The 19,313-nt window shown below is 39.7% G+C and overlaps 2 protein-coding genes across 2 annotated transcripts; one reads left to right on the top strand and one right to left on the bottom strand.

Moving 5' to 3' along the window:
- Window positions 1–1,119: 1,119 nt before the first annotated feature.
- nol6 (nucleolar protein 6) lies at window positions 1,120–19,272 on the bottom strand. The gene is made up of 26 exons (XM_005803503.3): window positions 19,137–19,272; window positions 17,917–18,129; window positions 16,969–17,085; window positions 16,671–16,850; window positions 16,392–16,560; window positions 16,094–16,228; window positions 15,341–15,504; window positions 15,128–15,248; window positions 14,984–15,042; window positions 14,770–14,871; window positions 14,564–14,679; window positions 14,020–14,197; window positions 13,816–13,938; window positions 13,319–13,467; window positions 8,940–9,015; window positions 8,090–8,230; window positions 7,872–7,989; window positions 6,960–7,114; window positions 6,612–6,775; window positions 6,263–6,415; window positions 6,049–6,146; window positions 5,769–5,893; window positions 2,780–2,869; window positions 2,451–2,651; window positions 1,646–1,747; window positions 1,120–1,510 (listed from the first exon to the last, which is right to left on the bottom strand). The coding sequence occupies exons 1-26, from the start codon at window positions 19,173–19,175 to the stop codon at window positions 1,361–1,363; spliced, it is 3,438 nt and encodes a 1,145-aa protein (XP_005803560.1). The 5' UTR covers window positions 19,176–19,272; the 3' UTR covers window positions 1,120–1,360.
- On the top strand, window positions 8,971–11,515 carry LOC111610325 (zinc finger BED domain-containing protein 1-like). The gene is made up of 2 exons (XM_023343995.1): window positions 8,971–10,654; window positions 10,738–11,515. The coding sequence occupies exons 1-2, from the start codon at window positions 9,191–9,193 to the stop codon at window positions 11,284–11,286; spliced, it is 2,013 nt and encodes a 670-aa protein (XP_023199763.1). The 5' UTR covers window positions 8,971–9,190; the 3' UTR covers window positions 11,287–11,515.
- Window positions 19,273–19,313: the final 41 nt, after the last annotated feature.

The following is a 19,313-nucleotide window of genomic DNA, read 5'->3' as shown; positions in this document are numbered from 1 at the left end:
AAACCGCCATCTACACAGAAAAGACATGTCTCTGCTTGACAGTACTTTGACTACAGTTTCAGTTTGAAACAAGGTGTATCAAAAACAATGCTCAACATAATACATCACCAAACAAACAGGAAAAAAATTTCCAGAATCCAGTTTCAGTTAGAAAATTACACCCTTCACAGTGACTTACAACTTACAACTCAGTTGACTAAATGTCAGCAGGGTGGGAACTGTTTACTGCCTTACTACATGGTCTTTCTAAAGTTTACTGAGTCAAAATAATAATATTAATAATAAAATTACAGTCTTTATACATTTGATTTTTGATCTCGTTATGAGAAATGCTCCAAATAAGTTAGATAAAGATCAAAACTGGCCACATTTCTGTGGATTGACTTTTATTATTGCTTGGTATATCAAACAATAAAAAGCTTTAAAGGGGCCTGTTGACATGAAGTTAGCACCATATGTTTGTAATAAGTGATCTACTCAAAGAAATCCACACAAGAACAGACTTGTGTGATTAATAAAGTGGAATGACAGAGAACAGATGTTGAACACTTTAAGCAAAGAATGTACAAAAATCTCCAGAAGGTGGAAATTGGTCAGTATTCTAAAATAAAAATCAATCTGCTCCCCATCAGCTTTTGGTCAATAATTACCAAGAAACTGCACCAGAAATGCAGCATGAGGGGTAAAAACAATGAGCTACCTGAAGTCCTTCACCATCATACAGGTGCAAAACACGTACAGATGCATTTCTTAACTCCTCAGTATCGCACTGAGCCTCGTTACGATCATAATCTGGAAGAGGAAAGAACTCGGCTCAGATGAATCAAAGGAGTGATCAGAAGAGGTGTTCAAGGTCTGCTTGTAAAGAGGATTAGGAATGTAGGTGGAATTAGCACATACAGTTTTTCCACAGAAACATTGTGTAATGAAACTGCATTGGTCTGGGCACTTCTTGCAAAAGACTCCACCCCGGAAGAAAAAGCCTGCATGTCAATGTCAACAACAAGTTTGGAGGAGAAGCTGTTCTGCATATTACCCTAAAAACACCAGGATGCCAGGATGCCCCAATCAATTCCTCAACTTGTATCTGAAAGAAAAGCCAATCTTTGAAATGGTGACAAGAATTTAAAGCCAAAAGGTTGACATACATTTATTAAAACAGGAAACAGCCTTACAAAAACAAACATGTAGGTTCTCTTTCTGAGAAACAGAATTACTACATCGGCTGCTGAGGAGACAAGGTTCACTCGTGTTGCTGGGATTGCTCTAAATCTTATTGGGAATTAAGCATCTCATGAAATGCCATGGTTAGAAAAGATATTCAAAAAAAAGAAAGAAAAAGAAAAAGTGGCGCTTCAGTCTAAAACATCCATTTCTCAGTTCTTGCGTCCACTGACTTCACCAAGCCCTTCCCCATCACACGGAAGTCTTCCAGGATTGCTTCAACATTGGGAATGGTTTTTACCTCGCCCCCTGTCACCTCCACGCTGCGGGCAGCCATGTGCGACGTCTGAGAGGAAATGTCAAAACATCAGGCAGTTAGGAATGATACAAATTTTAACACGAAGATGCCTGCAAAAAGCGTGTCCAACAGCTGAAAACAATGTTACTTATTAATGGTAGATATGATGGGCAGGGTTCTTACTTTAAAAGGTGCAGGGACAAAAGCCTTAGGTTTCCATAAGACTGAGATCACTGTTCCACCATATGGATCACAGAAGAAGAGGGCCAGGTCTTCAAATGCCTCCTGTAAAACAAAATGGAATAGATGAAGGAATGTGGTCATATTTTCCTCAAAAACTAAAACACTAAATTCAAAAACATGTTTTTTTGTTTTTTTGTTTTAAATACGAGGAAAGGTGTAATGCATGCAGTCTGAGAAGCATTACTGAAAAATCACCCTCAGGTTTCTGGGAACAACTCCAAAAAGTATTCATAGCCACTGAACTTTTCAAATTTGGACAAAATGTAACTAAAAAATAATTCATTAGGATTTTATGAGGTAGAAGACAAAGAATTTGATCTTTGTGGCCTTGATGGAATCTGTTACATTTAATAGATTTGAATAAACAAATATTTTAAGTGTGGTGTGTTTTTGATGGCTCTACTTGGATCCCCTAAGATATGCGCTAGTGAAACTAAATGCCTTCAGAAGGTACTTAATTAGAGTAAGCCAAGTTGACGTGTGTAATTTAATCTCTGTATAAACCCAGCTGTTCTAAGGACTGCTCAATCAATTGTCAATGACAAGGGTTGTTCACCACAGGAGAACCTAAAATTTAAAACAGATACGCCCTGAAGCAACAGTATTGATAATTGAAACAGGCAAGAGGCTCATGATGACTCTGTAGAAGCTGCACTATTTTGTTTCTACTAATCCCGTAATATCTCTGGGAAAACATCAAAGTCAAAAGAGAATAAATATGTCTGCAGGGCAGTTTAGAACTCACTCTGAGTTCTGTCAAGTAGAGAGACACAGGGTTGTAGTCGACGACAGGGAACGCTCCTCCAGCCTGATCTGCACCATTAGTCATCACTCCCCTGCTGAACGTGACAACGGGAGCGTCAACAGCATGTCTGAGCAGAGGAACCTGCTTCGGGTTCAGGTGAATCAAAACATCATAGGCATCAAGTGGAGGACGCATAATGACCTAAAGCACAAGGGTGAACAAAAAAAATATATATATAGCATTAAGAGGATGTGCGTCTCTAGTCAGAACTCATCCATTTTAATAACCGTCCATGAGGAGTGTGTTTGTGTTTCAATCCAAGCACCCACCCTGACATCTTGGATCTGGCTGCCATCCATTAGCTGCTGTTCCAGTACTTTTAGGCTTTCAGCAGCCACTGTCATCACACGCTGAAGCATCTGAAGTCACATGAAACAAAGACGTTCTAGACGTAAAAGAATTTCTACTGGAATACATCTTTTATCAGTTTCTATAATATATTATTAGCACTCAAATGGACAACTATGCAAACCTCACACAGAATGATACAGATAATTGGACACTAAAAAGCAACCCAAGCAAAATAATTGATCACATTCTACTTTACTGCTGTTCCAGACTGAGTAACACTTAATAAATCAAGAAAATGCCCCTTTAATCAAACAAATGTATACATTTTGAAAAGAAAATATCATTATACAATGATTTAAGCAGAATAATTCTCCTTCAAAAATAATATATTTTTTAAAACACTACAAAGCAATATTTAAAAAAATCAGCTTTGAAGACAGAAATTCTGTCAAAGTGAATATTTTAGGTTGTGATATCTATGCTATGTTTAAAACTAATGAGACATTTAAATGTTGTGATCTTGAAAACCAAACATTTCTGGATTAATGAATAATTCGTCCATGGGCTCCCCCTAGTGGTGTCTCGGAAAAACGGCAGAAACATCTGGGTATCGAGTTTTGCTAGTTTTGAATGACGTCACCTGGGTATGTATGTGTGAATCAGTTTGGTAGTAAACAGGCTGCTTAGTCTGTTTTTTTTGGAAATCTGCAACAGCGTGGCTTTTAATAACTAGACTTAGAATCTCACTTTTTTGTTTGAAAACTGCTTCACTTTTGAGAAACTCTGTAGCATATGCTCTCTATTACTAACAAAAATGTAAACCTACAGTCACAGGCTTGAACCAGCACTTCAAGCATGCCTACTGGAGCATATCCTATCCACATGTATGGAAATGTTTCTATACACATTGTTTCTATCACAAAAATTGAGTTCAATATCAAAATTTTAATTGAAATACTTCTACGAGGATGAAAAATTGTGATGTGCTCAAATTCCTTGAGTGTTTGTCTAAAACTAAACTCCATTTCATATCAGAGTATTATAAATACTGTATATTGTACATGTGTACATCAATACATTGGAACATCATTAAAGACAAGTTTCAGAAAATCAATTTAAAAAGTGAAACTAAACTATAAGGCCAATACAGCTGTAACAGAAATCTCATTGCGTCAATGTCGTGTGCATAATGTTAACTCAGGAACTGGTTAGGGCTTGTATTCCAGATCTAAAGCAGCGTGACATGCAGGTGATCAGCCTGTTCAGATCTGTTGAGGTGGAATGGAAACATTCAGTTTGTTTGTATTATTTGGTTTGATGAATCATCTTCTTGAGAGTCCTGCTTAGTTGCCAGGAAGACATTAAGCTCAATACTGATACTTTTGTCATTGTGGACATGTGCCAAGTCTTGCTGGAAAATGAAGTCAGCATCTATATACTGTAAAGCTCGTCAGGAGAAATACGCATGAAGTGCCACGACTTTGGACTTGGATCAATCAGTGGAAAGCCAGCAGATAAGATGGCTTCCTACAGAATGTCCTGGATTCGTCTGTGTGAAGGGATTCCTATAGAACAGACTCCAGTGGTGTTTCTTTACACTTTTTCTCTCCACTCAACATTCCATTAATATGCTTGGATAAAGCACTATGCAGGGTGGCAATGTGGGTTGTCTTACAGCAAGACAGTCCTGCGTTTAAATACCGACCTAGAATCTTCTTTAGCACTGACCTTTTGTGCGCCTTATCCTGCCTGTGGAAGGTAACCATGACCATTTACTGAATTACTGTCAAATTAAGAGTTTTCACTATAAGTACATGTGTCGCAACATTTCAGTATGAAAAATGTCTGTTTAATATGTTTTATGCAATATTCATATTTTCAGAGAGAATTAATGATTGATTTTCAATAGTTGCCAAACATAAGATAATTAATAGAAATAAACATTTCAAATATATAATAAACATGTAAATAAAACTGCAGTACCAGGGAGACAGCAAGGCAGTCTGTCTAAAATGATCTTTGTTATACCACACTAAAGGGATATTCTGCAAACCTCTTTGTGAGATTACAGTAGATGAGGATACCATACCATTTCCTCACAATGACGTCACTGTAAACACGTCACAGCTCTAAGATCCTGCTTTTTGCCAGCGGTATAAAAGAGAAGGTCGCTTATTGAGACTGCATTTGTTGGAGGGTCAAGGTTGGAGAGCACAGGAAACCTATCTGGGTCACTATGGGAGGCTGCTGGGCTCTTTTCTGTTATTTGCAACTTTGCGCCACTGGACTCTTCGCTCAGACTCAAGCACATGAGTACAAAACAAAATATTTAACTTACTTCACTACGACAAAGGACGGCAATGAAAGGCAGCTGGTGAGCTACAAGTTTTCCTATCACCTTTATTTGACACTTGGCATAGGTTCATGCTATTAGGAAGAGGGGAGTAATCGTACTCCCATTTAAATGATTAAATGATTCAATTCTGGTTTTTGCAGATCAATGACTTACATCAGGTTTTGGAAAGACTTCAACACAATCAATTCCCAGCTCTAAGAAAAAAACACAGCTATCTGCCAGCGGTAAGAAATGCAACAAGCCAGTCTGATTAAAAAGCATTTACTAAACAAAGCTTTTGTTTATTGAGGATCAATAAAGTATATCCTATTCTATTCTAACTTGTGTTGCTTTATTTCCAGTGTGATCCAGGAGAACAGTGTGCTTTAAGAAAAGGATCCAGGATTGGAAAACTATGTGACTGCTCACTTCCCAGAACATGCAACTCCTTTCTCCACCGCTGTTTATAATTCTCAGCATATTTAAAAAAAGTCTAATGAAGAAGTTGTACACTTTAAAAAATGTGAAAATAACTAAAATATATACATGTATTGTAAGTATCCAGCCTAGCCTGACTCTTTACTTTTCATAAAAGCTATTGAATGAGCTGTGGCAGTTATGTTTTAGCTGACCTGCACGCTGGGTGCCCGTCTGGTCCACAAAGACATCTTTTTGTCTGTAGGCGTTGCTATAAACATGACGGGCAGAGACTCTCTGGAGGCCATGAAGTCATTCTTGATCTCTGTGTACTCTGCGGCTGCACGTGACAGAGAGGTGAACAACAATTCAACTTGACATAGAAACATTGGCTCATATAGGCAGGATGTGACAGCGTGCCAGGAGTGTAAACAGAAAGAGGTCAGCAGGGGTTTTGCGGTTGAGAAACGGGGGTGTGTGTGAGGGAAAACCTGCCTGTGAGCTGCTTGTTGAGGTTGACTACCAGCGGGTTGTTCCGCCAATCAAAGGCAGAGAGCAAACGAAGGAATCGGAGGAAACCCACCTGCGGAGAGCTGAGGAAGAGGGAGAAATTCATACACATGACCTACTAAACAAAGCAGGCCAACTGCTGGGAAACGTGCAATCCCAAGAGTCAGACCAATGATTAAAAAGTAGTATTAGCATTTACCCTGGAGGAGTAAAGGGGGTAGGCTGCAGGAAAAGCGATGCCACCAGCAGATCCGCCGTGTCCTCTGTGATGTCTTCACTGAAGAGCTGAGCCGCGAGCCAGCGCTTAGCCAGGCGACACACGGCTCCAAAACATGGCTGCTGCTGCTGGAGACTTCAAACAACAACAACAACAAAAGAGATGAAAAGCAGATACATGTGAGCATGTAGGACAATAGTGAAGAAACTGGAAAGAGAAATGACCCACAACTACCACATAAAAAATTCAAAAGACATTTAAAAAATAATAATAAAAACACACATGAAAGATCTCTAAACTCGAGTTTCTAATGCAAACTCAACAAACGTACCCATGCAATGTGCTTGTAAGGAGAGGCTTGTGAATAGTCGCCATCTCCAGAACCTGAGCCTCCTCATTGTCCCTGACAACCAGCAGGCCTTCAGCATTCACACTCTCCCTCAGCACCTGAGGCTCACGGTGGTACGCCACCTGGATCCGGAACACCAAACCATCCTAAAAGCAAAAATATTTTAAAAATGCTTAAAAACAAAATTACGCCACTTATTAAACAGCATGCCAGACAGAGTATGATATCCAGCCAGCAGTTTTGATCAGATATAATAACTTTGCAAGCAAAATCTACATAACTCCAAATAGCAAAACTTCAATAGGACTTTAAAATGACAGCAGTATATACCTTCCACACGTCCAAGTGAGTGGGACAGGGCAAGCAGGTATAGTTGTGGTGCTTCTTAAGCATCTCTGCCAGGCTGATGTGGAAAGCAGCTCGAATGTGGCGGATTGCAGTTCGGTCATGAGGCCATTTGCCACTCCCCTCCATGTGACAAATAACTGCAAGAACAAAAAACAGGAGCATATGGGATTATAAAAATGCAAGAAGTAATCAAGTATACACATCCCTTATGTTTTTTTATTTTTTACATTCTGCCCATTATAACCCCAAACTTTGGTGTGTTTTACTTGAGTTTTACGAGTTCAACACAAAATAGCACACAGGAAAACAATGCTTGGTTACAAATACTTTTTTACAATTAAAAATCAAAACAGTGTAGTGTATTTATACTCAGTTCTCCTGAGTTAATACATCGTAAAACCACCCTTGATTGCAATTACAACTTCTGGACACTTGGGGTCGCTGTACAGGGTGTACTACTCCAGAGTCATCATGGCCCTCTTGTTTTTTTCTCTAATTTATGTGCTCATATATTCTGTGATTAAAAATTGCACACAGGAAGACCATCTACCCATTAGATGACTTTTGAAGGTAATGGGTTACACTACCTTTCATTTGGGTATAACAGATGAGGACCTGAGTACAAAGACAAGCTACTATATCAAACTCTTATTAAAGAAAAAAAAGGAAATAAATTAGTAAGTGTGAAAACCACTAAAATCCTGTTCAAGCCAAAACGTCACAAAAAACTCATGTTTAATTATTAGAAGAAATCAAGTTATGCCTATGTTTGGAAAAAAAGAGTCATAACTAACAATTAAGGCCCAGGTTACATTTATGCAACCATCACACGCCATTGTAAGTAATTTACAACAGAAAACTTCTTCAACAACTGCTGGATGTCTCTGCACCAACCTGTTATGGGGGTGAGATAATGTGGACAAGGTTTGCCTTCCTTTGGGACCAAGAACCTACAAGTCTTTTCTCGCTCAAAGAAGGAATAGTCCAGCCTCACTGGCTCTGGAGGAAAAACCTGGAAAGCAAAGCTCAATAGTTAGAACTACAGGGGAAGCAAAGTTCATCTAAACATTAAAAAAGTAGAGATGTTTGCTATTATAGATGACAAGTATTACCTGTGTGTACCTAAGGGCAGGGTGGGCTCCCTGGACTGCAGTAATAGAAAGTGGCAGACCTTCCAGTTTCCACAATTTCCTGCTCAGATCATCGTACGACTGCACAACGACTAAACTCTCCTCTTCCCCAGTACTAGGCACCTAAAACGCATATCAGTGAGCAGACTTTAAAAAGTCTGATCTGAATAAATCTAATAAAGCAAACACTTGAAATTGTTCTAAAAAGCAGTTACAAGCATATTGTAACACATATGTAACAATATGTAACACATACTGTATGTAACACAATATAAATATTGTGTTACATTTTTTTTTCTTTTAAAGAATCTTTAGCCCTTTCGTGAACTAAGATATATACTGGATTTCCAGCTGGACGAATCTAAATGCAAGTGGCCAACAAGAAGGTTTTATTTTTTGGCCTATTCACACAAATATTTTATTGTGAATAATATACAGAAAGAAAATCCAATTGAACTAAGATGAACTGGCAGCAAATGCTACATGTCATAGCTAGGTGTTGGCCAGTAGGAAGACAACAACAACAAAAATTTGACCTTAAAACAAAAATAATAAAAACATTATATTATCAATCATTTATAACAAAAAGCGACAATTCTTCATACTTCTCCAAAAATAATAGGACATTATTGGTATTAATGATATCTATGTAATCGTTGTTTAATGTCATCTGTAACATTTAGTGCCATTTTGATAAACAGATTTGATTAGCACTGTAAAATGTGCGCTATGAATAGATTTCACTTAAATAATATTAATAAAAAATTCGAGTTAAGCTAATGAGCTTTGCAGCTTTTGTATTGAAAATAAAGGTTCAATCTCAAATATTTACCTCATTTCCTGTTGTGATGACGTCATCTACCATGGTCCCGACAAAACGCACACAGGACACTGGGATACCTGCGTGTCTGATAGAAAAACAAAAAGGCTTTGTTGTTCATTTTTTAACATACAACCCGTGAACAGAAGATTTGCTAAAAAAGCCTTTGGACGTTTTACTCCCTTTGTTTGCCAGAGCCGTCTAGAGCCGCAAGAGGGGGCGTCACCACGGCGAGTTTGGCTTTTAAATTGTGATTTAAAAGGATGAAGCGCACGGTGAGGAGACGGAGCTCCGCGTGGAGCTATTTTGAACAAGTGGGCGCGAACTTCGTCCGCTGCAAGAAATGCGACGCCGAACTCAAGTATTGCGGCGGAGCCACCAGCACCATGATATCCCACATGGCCGCGAAGCACCACGTGTCCATTCCGCTGCGGTCCGCAGCCAGGGGCTCTTGGAGCGAGACGCCGCCGAGCTGGAGGGCTCCGGACACCGAGGAGGAGAGCGCATTTAGCCCGGAGCGGGAGCCCTCGGAGAGGAGGAGAAGCAAGCGGAGCTCCGTGTGGGACGTTTTCGTCAGAGTGGACGAGGAGGTCCACTGCAAACTATGCGACACTAAACTGAAATACATGAGCAGCACCACCAGCATGATGTACCACATTAAAAACAAGCACACAGAGAACCCACAGAACAACAGCGTGGCCATGCCTACGCAGGCGCAGGTAACTAAACTCGTCACTAACATGATAGAGAAGGACATGTTTCCCATCAGCGTGGTGGACGGGGACGGCTTCAGGGAGCTGCTGGCGGATATTGTGCATAGCTGTAATGTGCCCTCTGCTGATGAGATCACTAGCAGTATTGAATGCCATTATCATGAGAAGGCAGCAGACCTCAGGATGAGGCTGGCTACAGTGGAGAAAGTGGCTCTCACTGCTGATTTTTGGACAGCCATGCCATCTCAGAAGTACATCACAGTCTCCTGTTCATTCATAACTGAGGACTGGCAGGGAAAGTCAGCTGTGCTCCATACACACAAGCTGCCCTCAGGAGGCCAGCTCACGGCAGAGTGCGTCGCAGAGAAGCTGTTCAGTACAACACAGGCCTGGACGATTGCAGGAAAAGTTCCTGCATGTGTGCATAACAACAAAGAAAACATCCAATTAACCCAGGGTGTTGCCCAGGTGACCTGGAATTACGTCTCTTGCTTCGCCACAACGCTGCAGCTCGCCGTCTCCGATGGGCTGAGTGAGGACGTTCTCCAGATCATCTCAGCCGCAGGGAGACTGGTCCGACACTTCAGCCACAGCTCGCAGGCGGCCGAAGCCCTGAAGGAGAAGCAAGCGCAGATGTGCCTGCCGCAGCACAAGCTCATTAGGTCCAACAGAGCCAGGTGGGACACGGTCTGCGACATGTTCCAGTGTTTGCTGGAGCAACGATGGGCGATTAAAGCCGTTCTCTCAGACCGCACAGTCACCAGCAAGCATGAGGCTCAGACCCTGGAGATCGGAGACGACTGCTGGCAAGTAATAGAGAACTTCACACCGGTCCTGGCGACTCTGAAATGGGCGACGACGGTCATATCTGCCGAGACAGAGGTGTCCATTTCAAACATCTACCCGATAACGTTTAGCCTCATCCAGACTCATCTCGTTCCAAAAGAAAACGACGTTGATCAAGTCTCGAGTTTCAAACTTGCAGTGCAGAAATCTCTAAGAGATCACATGAAGGTATTCTGTCTTTAAATCTCCATTTTTATCTTAAAGTACAAAAATTCTCTGCACAATTATTAAAGTGATTTTACTATTTGCAGGTGGACTCCAGTGATTTGGCTTCCAACCCGGCTCTGATCGCCTCCATGCTGGATCCTCGCCACAAGCACCTCAATTTCCTGATGCCAGCAGGGAGGCTGGCTGCCAAGGTGAAGCTGCATGAGCTCGTCTCGAAGCTGGATGCCAGCGCAGCTAGCCCCAAAGATGAACAACTGGAGACTGAGGTGACACCTGACCTCAGCCAGATGGCCACAGCCAGAAAACCACCAAGCGACACCAAAAACACCATGATGTTGCTTCTAGGAGACAACTACAGCTCGTCTTATGCCACGGACTCTGAAGCTCAGGTAGATTACTACCTGAGAGACATCGCTCCCTCGCTCGACATAAACCCTCTCGACTGGTGGAGGCTGAATGGACCGAGGTTCCCAAAACTGGCAAGTCTGGCGAGAGAGTACCTGTGCATACCGGGCGTGTCGCTGCCGTCTTTGTTATCAGATGCGGGGCAGAGCTTTGCAGCGATGCGAATAAGGCTTAACCCAGAGCATGTAAACATGATGGTCTTTCTGAACAGAAATGCATCAATATAGCAAGGCAGGGATGCACTGAATGCCTGTTGCAAAATTTAGAAGCAAAAAGCAGAGATGTAATAAAAGTATTATGTTAGTTGCTGCATGCAAACTATGACAATTAATTTTTTTTAAGTTGCCATTTTTATGAAAATGCTACATATGAGCTCATTGTCTGGGTTTAGAATATTTTTTTCCAATAGTGAAAAACAGGCTGCACTGTTGCCTTGCAGCAATGGGCTAAGGGTGTAAGAAAATGGATGGATGGTCAAAAACTCAATTTGTTTTTCCTTATCTATTAAATAAATTCATGTTCAGAAGAAAATTTTCAGCTGCTGAAAATTCAATGTGATTGTGTTTAAAAATAAAGTGCAAGAACTGTTGAACAAAGATGAAAATCTGCAGCTGAATCTGTTTCAGCAAGACAACATGAGTATAGTTAATAAAGCAGCACAATTTTTTTTAAAGAGAGGCAAATTAAAATCTCAACTTTTTCATAGAAGTCACTGCTAGGTGAAAACAATAGTATATAAAATTCATTGGTTTGACTCTAAAGTTGCATTTCATGTATTTCCACATGAACATTTCTCTGGTTTCTACCTGTCTGAAGTCATTGCATGAAGCTAAAAATGAACTGGGTGGAATTTTGTTTTTCCGCCACAAAAAGAATCAGCTGGTTAAACGATAAGATGAACAACATATGAAGTCAGCTGCTTAGTAATTCTGCAAACCTGTTTTTGTTTTACCTTTAATTTAAACAGTTTATTTTCACTGAAATTACAGGAATTGAACTGATCAAAGGGCCAATTTTATTTTTTGTGAGGTTTCATAAAGCTACCAGTAATTATTCCCTTACCTGCAGAAGATTTACGACATCACAGTGAAGTTATAGACAAGTTAATTCTCAGAGTTGTGGAAAGCCGATGGCTGACAAATAAAAGAATTATATAATTTGCATATAACCCAATATTAGCCAAGATTAACCATTTACCATCTTTAAAAGAAACAATCCTTAAGTTTGCTGCCATTTTATCTGCATCCATCTACTGCAAAAAACCTTTATAAAGAAAACCTCTTGAGTTTGCATCAAGCTGTCATTTATGCAAAAGCATTGAAACAGTCCTGTGCTTTTACAGGTAGCAGTTGGATAGAAATGAGAGCCTAAAGTGATGCAATTTCATTTAAAACAGACTTCATTTGGCTAAGAAAACAGCAACAATCTTCATGTCGTCCTCCACTGGAAATGTAGATTATTGTCATCCATTAATGTAATTCTGTATGTCATGTCTATGCGCATTTTCAGGTTGAGTTTATAATAATCAATAAAAATGGGGGACCCTGTTCGCCTAGCTGTGAAACTCCTACCATTCTGGGGATTTTACTTTTTGATAGAAAACTCACTGTGGTGTACAACCTTTCAATTGAAACAAAACTGAATCTGGTTACAAAGTGGATAAAACTGCAGACTATAAATTGGGATAAAAACCACAGGAAAAAATCCATGATCTATTTCTAGAATTGTAACATAGTTAAGCTGAAAGTTATTCCTACATCTGGCAAATTTACATTTAAATTCTTTCAGCCAAGAAATTGGTTTCTGAAAGGAAAAGAGACATGTATGTCTGAAAAGACTGGAAAACTATGTGAAAATTTTAATTAAAAATGGATACCATTCTCAATTAATGAAAAAAACTTTATTGGCAATATAATGACCAGATCCTTCCTATAATTGCTGACCATAAATGAGCTTTATGCACATTTCCACTGGGATTTTTGTTAACACTTATCATCAGCTCCTAGTCTTTGAAGTTCGAAGACCTCCTTGCCATCACCCTAATCTTTTAATTCCATCCACAGATTCAGGACTCTGGCTGGGCTACTCCAAAATATTAAATATTCCTTCCAGTCATAAGAAACGTAGTAAAGTAAATATAAATCTGCTAGAAGTATGAATTACTTTGGCCTTATTAACATGAAGAAATGTGTGAACCAAACAAAAGAACCGCATTTCTACTAGTGCTTACTATCAACCCTGTTAAAGTGGCATACATACAGCTGCAGTAAGTGTGTGATGATCTGATTGGGGACCAGCCTCTTTTGGTACGCGCTCTTTCCGTCCCACAGCACCGCCTCGGTGATGGCGCCATCCTGGAAGCGACGCAGCTCGGAGCGAGAACCCCACAGCTGACGGAACTCAGCCGCCTGGGGGAGAGATGGCACATCGCTTTCTTCTTTTTAAAGTTAAAACATCAAATTTCCTTTAAAAGGAAAGGGAACTAACTAAACACACCTAAAGAATTTACACAAATTCCTCTGTAAAAAAGTCTTACTGTTGATGTAAAATAATTAAAAATAATGTTTATTATAAGGTTTTTATATAATCTGAAATCTTAATCGTTTAAAATTCAAGATTTTATTAATATATCTTAAACACAGAAAAACATGTTTTTTTAAATATTAGTGTTGCAACATCTAAAGTCTCCTTAGTGGTGACAAATGACTATAACTCTTTAGCCTCGGTAAGGAATAAATGATTACTTCCATAATTACCTTGGGGCTGTCTGCAGGTGGCCCCTTTTCCAGGACAGAAGCTGCTAGCTCTGGATTCAAGAGCAAACCAAAGGAAAGGGGAGGCTGAGCCTTGTACTTTGGTGTTTCTCTCTCCACAGACCACTTTAAGAAAAGAGAGAAAAAATACATAAGCTCATATGATAGCCTATATTTTACTCAACTAGGTTTAGAGAATTGTCCAACCTCTGGGTCAGGAGACAGGGAGTGAGTGAGGAGGTGGATCCTTTGGTTGAGTCCTTGTTGGAGCAGCGCCAGAAGAAACGGCAGCACGGTCTGGACATAATTCCCACTGTGGTCCATTAACTCACTGAGCAGATTCTGTTTCTTGCAGCTAGCCTGAAGCTTCACCAAGTCACATAACCTGAGAGGGGGTTTAATAGAACAGTTCTTTTCTTAAGTTGAGTTAAAAAAAAATAAAAAAATCCTGAAGTGAATAACTAAGCTGTGTAATCAAGCCTCTGATTTACTTTTTATTAAAAATGCAAGACAGCACAAATCTTGTGTAGTGGAAAAAGGATAAGTGGTAAAAAAATCTTAAAGTGTGGCACACATTTGTATTCAGAGCCTTCACACACAATGTTTAGGTGGTGAACTCTGAATTTGTTCATATTTTCAACAAATGAATTCATTTTAACCCAGCTGAATTAATGGTAGCTGTGGTTGTAATGTAACAAAACACTTTTGCTGGGTACTGTAGATAGATTGGGTTGGAAGAGCTCAAACATACTGGAAGACACAGTCGCTCGTCCTGATCATTGGTTTGGGAGTCATGAGGAGGCAGTGGAAGCCGTCCACCGTTGGGTCGTCCCAGAACTGCATTGAAACAGACGCCTCGTGCTGCAGCTGGACACCAAAAACGTCAAGCCAGGTCACTTAACGTCACTGGATACAAACATTGTAACTTAACCAGCTTTTGATATCAGAAGTACTTGCCTGTTTATAGGTGGAAGCGGTCATGTCTGCACACATGTTAAGATGCCCTGATGGGTCAACAAACACAACCTGGAAAGCGTTGTGGAACTCAGCAAGAGACGGCTGCAGGAAAAAAAAAAAAAAAAAAAAAAGACAAATAGGAAAGAAAAATATTAGATTTTGAAAAGTAAAAGTCTGGACAAGTGAACCGTTTCACATTTGAGTTAGGTCTCACAGCTGTGGAGTCAGGATCCTTGGCTAGGCTTATCCCGCTCGCAGACAGGTCCGTGGAGGCTAAAAAGTGAAGAAGAATTTAGTATTCCCAACAATCACACAGTGGAATTTAAGTTTCAGAAACCAAAATCAGATCTAACTTTACCTAGGAAATTCAAGCTGTTTCGAAGCAGCTGATAGGCTGTCATGGTGTTACTGATCCTGTGATTCATCAACAGGTAGGCCAACAGCATGGAGGCGAGGAATCCATTGAAGCAACCAGCACCCTACAAGACATTTTGACAAAAATACAGCTGTCATGTCTTGAATAGATAAGCAATATGAAAAGCATGTAAACCATGCAGTGCAAACTGCCAACCTGGTCCAGCTCTCTTTGATGAAGCCAGACTTTCAGCAACGCTACTCCATCAGAAAAAGCCGAGCACTGAGAGCCGATGGCAGACAGAAACTGGAGGTGAGCCCTGGGCAATAAATCTCCCAAAATAGAGCCGTTGTAGTGTGGAGTCGGAGGTTCGCTGTTCTCTGAAACACAAATAAATCAGAAACATTTGATAATCAGACAAATCTTAATGAAGTTGAGGAAAACTACATGCTCACTGTCAGAATCAAGTTTCTGGCAAAATACAGATTTTGGACCATTCACATGAAAAAGATAGAGTTCATTCCAGAAGCTTCATGTAAATCTGCATTATCAGTTCCAAAATGGGTTTTAACACATGCTTTGGATTTTTGTCCTGTTGGAGAAGCCAACCATGTCAAAGTTTCAATCATCTGACCCAAAACGTCACCTTTGGACGAAAACAATATGGAGATTTTTGGCCACAACAGTAGTGAAAGCATGGTGAGTGGTACATGCTGCCAGTGGTACTACTGGATTTGACCAGAAAAGTGTCATTCTGACCCTCATAGAAAACATTCTGCAATAAATTCAAACATGTAAAGTCATTTTCGGTTAAAATGCCCTGAAATTGTATTATTGCCAAACCTGACACAAAAATGGATGGACAGATCAGAACCTATTAGTCAAACTACTGATAATCAAGGGGAAAAAATGTGGTTATTATATTTAATAGATGGGAAATAATTTAATTTAAATAAATGGCATCTCTACCGTCGTGGGAAGCCTGCAGTCCAGTATACCACTCTGTCCTGATGTTATTCCTCTGGGGGTGGAAACGACTGGGCTTGAAGAACCCAGGAGGTGGGCAGGCATGAACACAGACAGTGAAGCTCGAAGAGTCTTTGCCTGGAACCCCCCCCCAAAAACAAACAAAAAAAAAACCCCAAACAAAAGCAAAAGGTCACCAAAACGCATCTGATCTCAGATAATATATTCAACACAATATAAGCAACATCATTAAAATCTTGAAGAATTTTGTGAAGTAGGCAGTTCATCTAAAATTACTTACCAGGGGGACTCAGCAGCAGGACCGGTTTGAGTCTGTTCCCATGGAGACAGGAATAACGCAACTCCCCGACGTCAGAGGAGGATCTCAGGTGTTGGGCAAGTCCTGCAAGATAGAGGGCCCTTTTCCTTGGATACCTCTGGTTTAAGAAATCTTTTGGGTGCAAAACATCCTAACAGGAAAAGAATAAAATGAACTGTTGTCAATAAATCAAGATTTTTATTCTACATCTATAATCAAGTCAGGATCAAACCAACATTGAGGTTTTAAGGGATGGCTTACAGCTGGGATTGTAGCAGCGAGGTCCACCTTGATGTGTGGCTTAACACAGGTGCCAAGGGGGTAGCTCCCGATCAGATCAACGGATGCTGGAGGGGCCATGTGAAACTTTCCCTTTGTGACTTTGGGCACCAGGAGAAAAGGAACCTTAACTGTACCAGACAGCCACGACAAATCGCTTACCTGAGCACAGAGTAAAAGATGGTGTGACAAATCTGATTGCACATGCCTAAGTGGTGCAACAGAGATAATACTCTGTGTATAACTGTGAAGTCTGTTCACTTTTCAGAACAATACACACCTCAACCTTTGGTGACACTGGCACAGTCTCGAGCAGCTTGGTGACGGTCTTTACAAAAGAGTCGATTTGCTGTTTCCTCCGTTCACTCAGGGAAACCTCTTTCAGCAGCTCCTCCATCTGTTATTAATGAAACGTGTAAGATAGTGTTTATTTATTTACAAAAAAAATCTTTCATGCATTCAAACACAGTGAAAAGTGCCACACAAAATAGGCACTGGCATAAAGTCATTCAAATGGAATGTACACCTTTGTAATACTAAATTTGAATTAGTTCAAATTGTTCAAAACTGCAATTAATATATTTAAATAAACATCAAATTTTATAATTATAGCAAAAATAGAAATAAAATAACAGGAATATCATAAGCTGATGTTGTTTAATATGTAGACCTTAAAAATTACATAAATGACTATCTAAAACTTTTTTTTCTTAAAAAAGGGTTAAAAGTCTACATTAAACTGTAATTGCATCAAATGCTGCTTTTCCACATATAATTACATCAGCCCGCATGTTTTCATACAATTAAATGATATAAAATAACATATCGTTTAAAAAGTTTTTATATTGTAATAACTTCAGTAACGTTAATTATTAAAATGCCATTCCTTGGTGATCTAAATCCCGATTTAGACTGAGATCAACAAACAGAATCAGCATCCTGAAGAAAACATCATTTGTAAACTGGAGCAAAATGAAAAAAAAATATATAGCACATAGCAGTAAATTAGAAAGTGGAGTGGGGGTGAGATTCAAAAGCTATCCATCGTGGTCAGTTGACTGGTAGGTTAAAGACAGACTTGACTGGTCGCCAGTCAGGTTAAGACATTTCAATGAGGTTTATGAAGAGCCTGGCTATCAAAACAACGGTCAATCAAAACAGAAATACAAAAACAATCTGATCTTCCAGGCTGATTCAGAGTGAGAGAAACAGGACAGAAGCCTCTCACCTGCATCTTAAGAAGGCTGCAGTGGAACAGACTTTCGGCTTCTTTTAGGTGATTTAGCTCCTCAGCTGTTGGTGGCCTATATAAATCACTCCGGGATAGTTTCACCGGATGGTAGACCACCTCCTCCTCTTCACTGGCTTTCATCCTTTTGGGTTTTTTCGGAGCACCAAGCTGCTCCTCTTCATCACCATGGGGGAAATCAGATGGATGCATCTGGAGAACAAACGACAATGGATCAACTTCAACGTGCTGCAATATATAAAGACACAGACGCATGTCAATAAATTAGAGTACCATGAAAAAGTTTTACTTCAGTCAAACTTTAATGTCCCCCACACACAAATATATATATATATGCCATTGAAAGAAACATTTTAATATAGAAATTTTATATTATGGCCAACACATGACCACTGACTTTAAAGTTGTCCAGTAAACGGCCATTCACATCTTTATTAAGGAGGTAACCCATAAAAAGCAATAGCTAAAAAAGCTATTTATTCAGAGAGATCCCCAGTATAATAATGGGAAGTTGAGTGGAAAGAAAAACTGTGTTCTAAAAAGGTGTCCAAATAACAGGGATAGTTGGAGCCTTGAGAGCAATGGATAGTATTCCAACTTGCTGAGACACTCAATTCTGTATTATATTTTTCTGTACTTTAATCCCTAATTATACATGTCAACAGAACTAGAGGTTCAGTCTGTGTGTATTCAGTCTATTCATTGTGAGTTTTACATACTGAAACAACTTAACTTTCCAAAATATTCTAATTAAAACGAGGTACTAGCTTTGATATCTAGCATTTAAAAACTATTCCAGTAAAAAAGTAAAGGTTTGCATTGGACAAAAATGTGGATCAAATTATGATAAAATCAGATGAAAAGAGATTTGATTTTCTTTTCTATTTTTCTTGCACGTCTCCCACTTCTTTCTGAGTCTTCCGAAAGAAAACTAGAACTTGTTCTCAGGTTGCTTAAAAGTGGTAAATATGGTATTTGTATGACAAACAAATGAAGTGAATCAGAGTGATACTCAGAGAGCAAGTAGACAGAGAGCGAATGGGAGAGAGGAATAAATAAAAGCTTGTTGAATAGCTGCTCAAAAGCATGGAGACATTACAAGTTATCGCAGGAAAAAGCAATCTCTCAGCAACAGCACAACACTGTACTTTAGCTCCCATACTACTAAATTAAACATATTTGAATCAGACAACTCGTACCTCTACAGGCTCTTCTGTTACTGTCTGCTTCTTTTTCATGTTGTAAAATGTTTTGTCGCAGGAATGAGGTAAACACGTCTGTAAGAAATACAGCTTAACACAGCTTCCTCTTCATCATGGTCTCACATGTGCCAAGGGATCGTCTAACGTGCTATATGTGAAACTAGTTCTCTGATT

This window comes from Xiphophorus maculatus, chromosome 12, assembly GCF_002775205.1.
Source record: "Xiphophorus maculatus strain JP 163 A chromosome 12, X_maculatus-5.0-male, whole genome shotgun sequence".
In the NCBI taxonomy this organism is placed as follows: Eukaryota; Metazoa; Chordata; class Actinopteri; order Cyprinodontiformes; family Poeciliidae; genus Xiphophorus; species Xiphophorus maculatus.
The sequence above is the reverse complement of the archived record's forward strand: the minus strand, read 5'-3'. Positions and strand labels throughout refer to the sequence as shown.